Here is a 9,256-nt window from a genome sequence, read left to right on the forward strand (position 1 = left end):
ACAATTTTTCTGTAATGAGCTTTGTTAAAATAGAAATTATACTTGAATATCCTCTATTTGGGTAATCAAAGGTACAAGTCTGAATGTGCTTCTATTTTTGTAATGGCCATCACTGCAGTTGTGTCAGTACACATATTAATGGACAGCTTAATGTAGTTGGGAGCATCCAAGGCAACGAATAAGACCCAGCTTCAGAGAATGAGGTTACATGGTTTAGTAGGGCCAGGACATGCTGTTTTCTCCCTCCTGTTCACTTGTGTTATCACATGGCAGGTTGGCTTAAGTGGTTTCTCAGCAAGTGATGGTGAATGTTCTGGAAGGGTATAGCTGGGGCTGGGAAGGGAGTTGGGTAACCACCTTGCTACCTGTCAGCATGAAAGCTCCTTGTAATTACCTGTCATGTCTCTGCATCATCTCTGAAACTAAATTCCATGAGGCCAAGATCCTTTTCTTGATTGTGAGTGACACAGATATATAGGTGTTTGATAATAATTTGAGTCAGTCACATCATTGGAACCTGTCTTGTAAAGCAGGAGTCCACAGGCTCCAAAGCCAGACGAGGGTTAGCTGTTGTCATCATTAAGTGCACTTTTTAATTTTTAATTTTTAAATTTATTTTGAAAGAATGTGTGTGAACCCACCTGTATGTGGGGGAGGGGCAGAGAGAGAGAATCCAAGCTGTCAGTGTGGATCCCCATGCAGGGCTTGAACCCACAAACCACAAGATCATGACCTGAGCCCAAATCAAGAGTTGGACGCTGAACCAACTGAGCCACCCAGGTGCCGCATTTGTTAATTTTGAGTTTTAATGAGTGTTTTGAAGATACTGGTTAGTGTGTAGATGTCTGTTGGTTTGGGGTGATAACTGGAAGTTGTCATGGCATTGTGAAAAGCTTGTAGTTGTACTTGGTCATTGTTTGGGTTTTGAACTGGGTTTGATTTCATCTTTACAAAAGAGTGTTTATCTTAAAAAAATGCCATCTGCTTAAATTTTTTTGGCCATATTATCTGTCATAGAGCCAGCTTTCTGTTCTATATAGTAGGGAATTTTTGACATCTAAAAATACTTTAAAAATACTTTAAATATTTTAGTGCAGCAGCACACAGGTGCTTAGAAGTGTTGAATATGTTTAATCATAAATTGGACCGTTAACATGAACTAAATAAAAACAGAAAACAAGAGCAGTCTCAAGTGACAAGCAGATGAGACTCCCCACAATGTACACATTAAAATAATATATTGAATGAGGGAACCACAATTGATTATTTTTAGGAGAGGGATGATCCTAAAACATACTTGAATTTTTATTGCTGTCTTTTAAAGCTCTTCTTTAAAGATTCATGTTTTAAAAAATTAATAGGGGTGCTTGGGTGGCTCAGTTGAGCATCTGACTTTGGCTCAGGTCAGGATCTCATGGTTTGTGAGTTCGAGCCCCATATCCGGCTCTCTGCTGTCAGCGTGGAGCGCACTTCAGCTCCTTTGTCCCTCTCTCTCTGTACCTCCCCCACACATGCTCTCAAAAGTAGACATTTAAAAAATAATTAAATAAATTGACCGACATCTTCCTTTCATCTTGTTTTAGTCCCACAGATTTGTCTTCAGAATATGACTGTTTAGATGTCCTAACAGGCTTATTACAATATCTCACATTACAAATTACAAAATTTCAATCCTTTCTATTGTTGTTACTGTCATGTCAGATGAATTCCATTTAAACATCTCTCAGTTAAATTTTAGTACTTTTATGTGTTAATTTGGTTCACACCTTCCCAGTTGACACCCTACCCTGCATTATTAGCCCTTCTTCAAGATCGCAGTAAAATCAATCAAATTGACTTCACTGGCTTTGGTGTCCCCCATATTTGGTGCCTTTATAGATATTTACAGATAGCTTCATGTTTCCCTGATTTGAAGTCAGAAAAAACTTAATTCTGTTTCTTGTTGGATATTATCTCAAATGTATTGCGTGTTCATTGAGACTTTTAGACTTCTCTGTGAAACAGCTTTCTCTTCCCCACCATTGTCTTAAACCCTTTTGGTGCAAAAGTTCATTTCCATCTTCTCGCATGACTTATTTTTATCCTAGTAGAGTGGGAAGGGCTAAATTCAAATAGCAGATCTGGTACTTGCTTGCTTTGTAACCTGAGAATTACAGACAAATATATGGAGCTTAGGATAGGGTCTGGTTAGGTAGTAAGGACTTATAAATGGTAGCTTTTAATAATATTTTTCTTGTAGCCAATTGTGACCATAACAGTGCCAAAACCCAGCTAAAGTAGCCTTGAATTAACCACATCTTTTTTCTCCCCTACATTGTCTCAGTTCTGAGGTACTTTGTTCACACTTAAATTTACTGACATGTTGCTTTGTACCTTCTCTCCAAAAGCAGGTTGTAATATCCACCTGTATCTCTTTCTTCCCCCCAGGTACTGAATATAATGCGTTGAATATAATGCATTGCGTGCACAGTAGGCATTCAGTAAAGGATGGTGATTGGCAAGGAAAATAGCCGTGTAGTTTTCTGAAATTTACAAGAGGGGAAAAGACAGTTTTAAAAAACATCCTGAAAAAATATTGTCTGCAATATTGCAATAAATTACTTCAATGGCAAAAGAAACATTCTGAGAACACCGTGGTCTTCAAAAGTTGATACGGTATCAGAATTGTACCAGAATTGGTAAAGCTTTGCTTAAAATATCCCTCTATGTAAAAGTTCTTCCACCTTTTCTCACATTTATTTCCTTCTTTTTTAAGAGGTATGTGGGGGCTCCTGGGTGGCTCAGTCAGTTAAGGGTCCAACTGCAGTTCAGGTCATGATCTTGCAGTGAGTTCGAGCCCCACATCAGGTTCTGTACTGACAGCTCAGAATCTGCAACTGCTTTAGATTCTGTGTCTCCCTCTCTCTCTGCCCCTCCCTGGCTCACACTCTGTTTCTGTCTCTCTTTCTCAAAAATAAACATTTAAACACATTAAAAAACAGAAGCATGTGAGAAGACCAAATCTCTTTAGTTAAGCACTTTTCTAACCACCAGGTGGAAGCATAGCTCCAGGAGCTCTCTGAAGGCCTCCATTAACGGAAGGTAGACCCTTAACAGAGTGGACAGAGCCCTCCCGGAACAGATTGCTGGGCTGGAGAGCAGAGACGTGAGTGAGTTGTGAGTGAGTTCTGCTCTCGGTTGTTAAAACACAAACTTCCCATCTTGGTCCTAAAGTCCTTCACTATTCATCCTTCAGAACTCCCGTGTCCTTGGTCAATGAGGGAAAACCATTTTTAAATTAACTTTGACTTAACCAGGTGTTATTTCAACATAAACTCTGGAAATGTTTAATGAATACGTAAGAAGGTGTAACAACTGCCTTTGTAAACTGGTGTTTCTAAAATTTGAGGTTCCACTGTTTAAATCATTTACTTTTCTTATAAAAAAATAGAAAACTTCTAAATAAATAGAAAATTTTAGGTGTGCCTGGGTGGCTCAGTTTGTTAAGCATCTGACTTGGGCTCAGGTCATGATCGCACAGTTCATGAGTTCAAGCCCCATGTCAGGCTTTGTGCTGACAGCGTGGAGCCTGGAACCCACTTCCGGAGTTCTGTATCTTCCCTTCTCTCCCTGCCCCTCCCCCACTCACTCTTATAAACATTAAAAATTTTTTCTTTTAATAGAAAATTTCAAAAAAAAGGGGGGGGGGGTGGCGCTCCTGGATGGCTCAGTCAGTTAAATGTCTGACTACAGCTCGGGTCATGATCTCATGGTTCGTGAGTTGGAGCCCCACGTCAGGGTCCAGGCCGTGGAGCCTGCCTCAGATTCTGTGTCTGCCTCGCTCGCTCTCTCTGCCCCTTCCCTGCATTCTCTCTCTCTCTCTCCCTCTCTCAGAAAATGAATAAAACATTAAAAAAATTTAGAAAAATAGAAAATTTCAAAAATGAAGTAGGAAGAAAAGCACATAATTCTGCCATCCAAAAAATGGACTGATCACTTTTTTCTTTTTCCCCTATGTCTAATATTTTAAAAATTAGCTCATTTTAAAATTGTACCTTGCTTTTGGGGGTAGTGGGAAGTAATGGACCCTCTAAGGAGCTGCAAATTCTGAAATCTAGTGAAAATATTCCAGGGAACTTCTGCCAAAGGGTTCCTATTATAATGAATTCTCTTTAGAAAATAGAAAAACTGTTCCCAATTTGTTTTCTAATTTGAGATACTTGTCACTTTTTTGAAATTGGTACCACTAAACTAGCCATTTCCTACTCACCTATGTCTCTAAACTATTGTTTACATGTTTCAGAGGGCAAACTTGGGTCCAGCCTCTCTGTCCTTGGCTAGAAATTTGACATCAGGGGTTACAGTGATTAGGGTTAGGCACTAATTTTCCAGTTCCTATAGGGGGCAAATCTTTGTTTATAACTACGCTCTGTGCTTCAAAAGTACTTTGAATTCAAAATTTATTACTCTGGACAAAAGACTTCCCCCTACATCAGCATTTCCCAAAATGTGTTTGGTAATCAGGGAATTTAAGTTCAGAAGGATGGTACTAGGCTAAATTATTTCAAGAAATGGTTCCCTGGCTATGTTTGGAAAATCCATTTCTTTCCTGCATGATTTCTCATTAATGTGCATTCTTAATTTTGCAGGTTTTTTTTTTTTCAATCACAAGGCACATTTTTCATCTATCATCTTCCCCATGGTAAAAAGTAATTTGGAATATACATAATAGGATGGGTATACATCATATATATAAACCATCCTGGGGTGACTGGGTTTTGAAGAGTTGCAATATTCTTGCTTCATAAAAAGGTCATTAAATTTGGTCTTTCCCAGGCTTTGTCTGGTGGTAATCAGTTCTGTCCAGTATGTGGACTTTGTTACACTTGCAGATTTGTTTTTAAGGTAATGTAATGAAAAGAAACAGTATTTTTTGCTTACATGAATATTCTTTATTGAGTCAGAAATACTCAAATTTACTGAACTCAGAGGTAGTCTTGGCTCTACCCAATAAACTTTATTGTCCTAGACAATTTGTGCAAGTCTTTAATTACAGTGCAGAAGGTCACTGAGAAAACATAAAATTAGCTGTGAAACATCTGATAAAAGGCTACGGAGTAGTTCATATGCTAAAGTAGGATAAAATGTTTTGTGAGCAATAGAGTATCTGCTTATTAGTGATATAATGTAAAGTCTCTAATGAAGTTTAACTCTTTCCCTAAACTTGTTAGTTATTGTGAGGGTATGTGTATGTGTTTTGTTTGTTTTGGCTCTTTTAGGTGGGAGGTGGGTAGAAAATGATTTTTAAAAGTCATGAGGAAGATATAAAGGATTGGTCATAGATAACTATATTGTCCCTACAGAATAAAAACCAAACTTCTCAATTAGCAGCCAGCCCTGTTGCAATGAGACAATATACTGTGCTCATTTTTTCTGGATTCCTTAGGAAAATATATTTCCAGCCCGGTATCAGTTATTTTTACTCTCTAAAGGTAGAGGTAACTTCTTACAACATTTTAAAAAACATTACAAATAAAATTCTATTCTGGAGCAAAACACAACATTGATTTCTTAGACTTTCAGAAATGCTGAGAGGAGGCTTTTAACATTTCTGATCCATCCAACAGCTCAAGGCTAAATGTGATAAGCCCCAGAATCAACCTTGACACTTATCTGCAGGGACTTACCATTTCTCTAAAATACTCCCCATTTAGATTCATTCATGTTAACATTTATCATAATTTAAGTAGATACATGAAAGAAACCTTTGTTACCTTCATGAGATTCCTTAAATATTATTAAATGCTCATTCTAGCTAACCAGTGATTGTTTTCAGGTCAATTCTGTTTATACCTGGGGGAAGGGACCTGGTCTTTAATAAGGTATATTATACTGCCTTCAAAATATTTATGCCACCTACTGTTAATTATCCTTTCTCTGCCTGGGCAAGTAACAAAAAATTGCATCAAAATATGGCATTTTCATACCACTGCTTTTGATAGTAACAGACTCAAGCAGGAGCCTTCATTTTACAGGTAAGGAAACTATGTGGGGTGGGTTTGAATTCAGATTCTTGCTTTCTAATTAAAATTTCACTCCCATATTCTGTCTTCTTTTCTCTCTCTCAAAAATCTTCACCATGTTGATTTCTCCATAAAAAGAATTATACCTGAACTCAGAACCTGGGGATTATAATCACCAGTCTAAGAGGGTAAAGAGACGGTACGGAAGGTGTCATACAGGGAGATTTGGGGCTCTGGTCTTAGTTGGAATGTCATGGCTGTTTCTCCTCTTGGACATTTAACTTGGTTAGTGGAGAGTGTAGCTGGGATTGAGTCATACTAAACTCTCACTACAAAGTTTACTTTTGAGCACAGCCATTGCTGCAAAATATATACCCCGAATGTACTCTGTGTTGAAGGTTTGGTTTAGATTTGTTTGGAGAGTATTTTACTTGTTTTACTTGTCTTTAAATGATTTTAAGTTGGATTCTGATGAAATTTCTGATTTTAAAAACATTATTTCCTTAAGAAATTTACACTAAGGCTCATGAACCACATCACATTTTGGTTTATGTCCCTTTGAAAATTGGTATCTTGGAAAAGCTATGACTCCAAAGGTCTGCTTGAAAAATAAGGCTTGATGGTAAATCAAATTTTATGTGCTTTGTAGAAATCCAAAATCATTTTCTGCAATACATACTTTCAAGTATATAATAAATTACTATTTAAATAAAAATGACCCAGATATTCAAGTTACTACCAGATTTTATAAGTGATAAAAAGACTAGATTAACAAGTATGATTGTGTACATGTGAATAAGCTTGGCACAGGAATAGCTCCTATGTGCCCATGTGTCTCCCATTCACTTGTGGTTCTCATGCATTCACCATATACCAAACCCAACCAGTGTAGTTTCATTTTCAGATTCTATAGAACTTCCAATTTAAAGACGAAGGCAACTCACAGTCCATGAGCAATACACAGCACTTAGAAACCTGCTCACGGAGTTGCTATTTTTTGATGTCCCCCCCTTAATTCTTATATATATTTTAAGATGGGTTAACTCTCATGATAGTAGACAACAGTTGCTTCAAAATGAGTACTAATAGTAAAAATTTTGTTTTCTAATTTAAAAAAGGTAGCTTGTGTTAACAGGTAACATGTTTACTATGAACCTTAGGATAAATGCGAAGCGTAGTAAAAACACCATACTTGAATTTATTTGTTGACATGTATTTGAAAACACTCTTCCGTCAGTGTTAACTACTGAGCTGGAGATTGCCAAAGCATTGGACCTCATTTGACAAAATGACTCAAAGCCCAACAGTTTCTGAGAGAGACTGGGAGTAGCAGGTTTGTGGAACTCTTCACTCATTCATTCAGTTTCTGCTATGTACTGGGCTCTGAGGATATAAAAATGAATTTTCCCAAACAAATTAAATACACTCTGGCCTCAGAGCTCACATTCTATTAGGGAAAATCATACATGAAAGTAGAAGATCATAATACAGTTGTAAATTCAATAATAGAGGTAACACATTCGAGAAGCAAAGAGGAAAGGTCTCCAGATTGACTGGGAAGGGGTTGCTGGGGTGGAATGGAATGGAATGATGGTCAGCAGAGGCTTCCTAGAGGAGTTGATACCTGAACTGAATTTTAAAGGAGTGGGAGAGAAAATGTCGTGGTGGGTCAGAATGGTATTCCAGATATAGTACACAAACAGCATATTAAGTGTATAGGAACTACAAGCAGTTGACTGATGGTTTTTGTTTTGAGTAGATCCTCTTCCTCAGTGCCATGTAGAAGATGGACTTAAAGAGGAGAAGGCTGGGCACAAGAGACTAGCAAAACTGTCACCGTGGTGCCAGTGAGCTATGGTGGCCTAAACTTGACAACGTTACTAGCCATGGAGAGAGGGAAGATCAATCAACATTTGTAATTAACATCAATCTTTAGTGACTGAATATATGGGATGAAGGAGGAGAAGAAACTGTCAAGGATAACACTCAGGTTTCTAGTTTGGTGGTACCAGTCACTGAGACAAATACAGGAGGAAGAGCAGCTCTAGAGAGAAAAATGTGTGTGATTTCTACATGAATTTGAGGTACGTGTGGGTCATATCCAGGTAGATATGTACAGTGGGAAGTTGGACTGGAGTTTGAAGCTCTGGCAAGAGGCTGGACTTACACATTTGGGGGTCATCAGCGTAACTGATGTGGCATCTGAGCGCAGAAAGGCAGGGACACTTAATTGACCTGTTATTTTGGGGCTCTGTAGACACAACCTTGTCATCCCATCAGGCCCATGTTTTTGTGGGCCACTGAGACATTGTTGCCTATTTTCTCTCCTCAGAACATCTGAGAAATGAAATATTTCCAGTGCTATCATTTCTTCACGTGCTGAGAATTAATTATATTTGGCACTAGTAATTACTATATATCTTCACATCTAGCATTCACCACAGGGTTTTGTATATAGTAAGTAATCAATGAATGTTCATCTTCATTGCTTATATTCATCTGGCTCTCTGTATACACAATTAGCTCCATTTTTTTCTTGCAGGAACTTCCTTCTTGATTCTCAAGTTTTTCTTACAAATTTCTAAGACAACTTCAAGATTGAGCATAAGTGGATAGTACTTGAAAGGTAGGTATCTTCCATTCATCAAGACTAAATCATTGCTTTTGTTATCGCCACACATAGCTTGCTGTGATTTGGAAACAACCATTTGTCTTAGGGAAGGGCCATGGAGTTTATTCAGTCAAGGTCCCACAGAGGGAGTTGAGAGTTGCAGTAACCTGGCATGAGTAATCCCTGATTCCAGGTGATGATGGGGAGTGTGTTCCATATTTTGCTTTATTTGACAAATACGTGAAAGACAGTCACTAAAAATAAGAACAGACCAGGCTTTGTTGCCTCTGAGTGGCTTGGCAAATCACTATATAGAGGAATCTTAGAACATGAAGGATTTGATACTGGGATAGAATCCAGTTGCCCTCTGAATGGAAGTAAAATATCCTTTTTAAGAGCACTGAAGTTCTGGGATTTTTCTGGAATAACCACCTTTGTGAGGTATGGATCATGCCCTGGGACTGTAACCTGAGAGGAAACAAGAAACAATTATTTTCTATATGCTAACTACTTTGGATGTAAATTAAAAAAAAATAAAATTATAAAAAAATAAAAATGTTAAATAAAACTAAAAATATATTATCTTAGAAAAATAAAGAATAAAGCCAATGACTTAAAAAAAAAAAAAAAAAAAGAATTATCT

At 37.6% G+C, this 9,256-nt stretch overlaps 1 protein-coding gene and 1 long non-coding RNA gene across 4 annotated transcripts in view; one reads left to right on the forward strand and one right to left on the reverse strand.

Moving 5' to 3' along the window:
• The first annotated feature begins 1,455 nt into the window (after positions 1-1,455).
• On the forward strand, positions 1,456-3,458 carry LOC123591364. The gene is made up of 2 exons (XR_006709280.1): positions 1,456-2,655; positions 3,034-3,458. It is a non-coding gene; the product is annotated as an uncharacterized LOC123591364 (long non-coding RNA).
• Positions 3,459-7,180: 3,722 nt separating this feature from the next.
• The window catches only part of CPM (carboxypeptidase M), an 82,429-nt gene continuing 80,353 nt past the window's right edge, over positions 7,181-9,256 (reverse strand). For all 3 annotated transcript variants that reach the window (XM_045465616.1, XM_045465615.1, XM_045465617.1), the window contains exon 9: positions 7,181-9,081. In XM_045465616.1, coding sequence (XP_045321572.1) covers positions 8,839-9,081 — 243 coding nt within the window. In that variant the 3' untranslated portion in view covers positions 7,181-8,838. The remainder of the gene's footprint in view (positions 9,082-9,256) is intronic.

Source organism: Leopardus geoffroyi, chromosome B4 (genome assembly GCF_018350155.1).
Source record: "Leopardus geoffroyi isolate Oge1 chromosome B4, O.geoffroyi_Oge1_pat1.0, whole genome shotgun sequence".
Lineage (NCBI taxonomy): Eukaryota > Metazoa > Chordata > Mammalia > Carnivora > Felidae > Leopardus > Leopardus geoffroyi.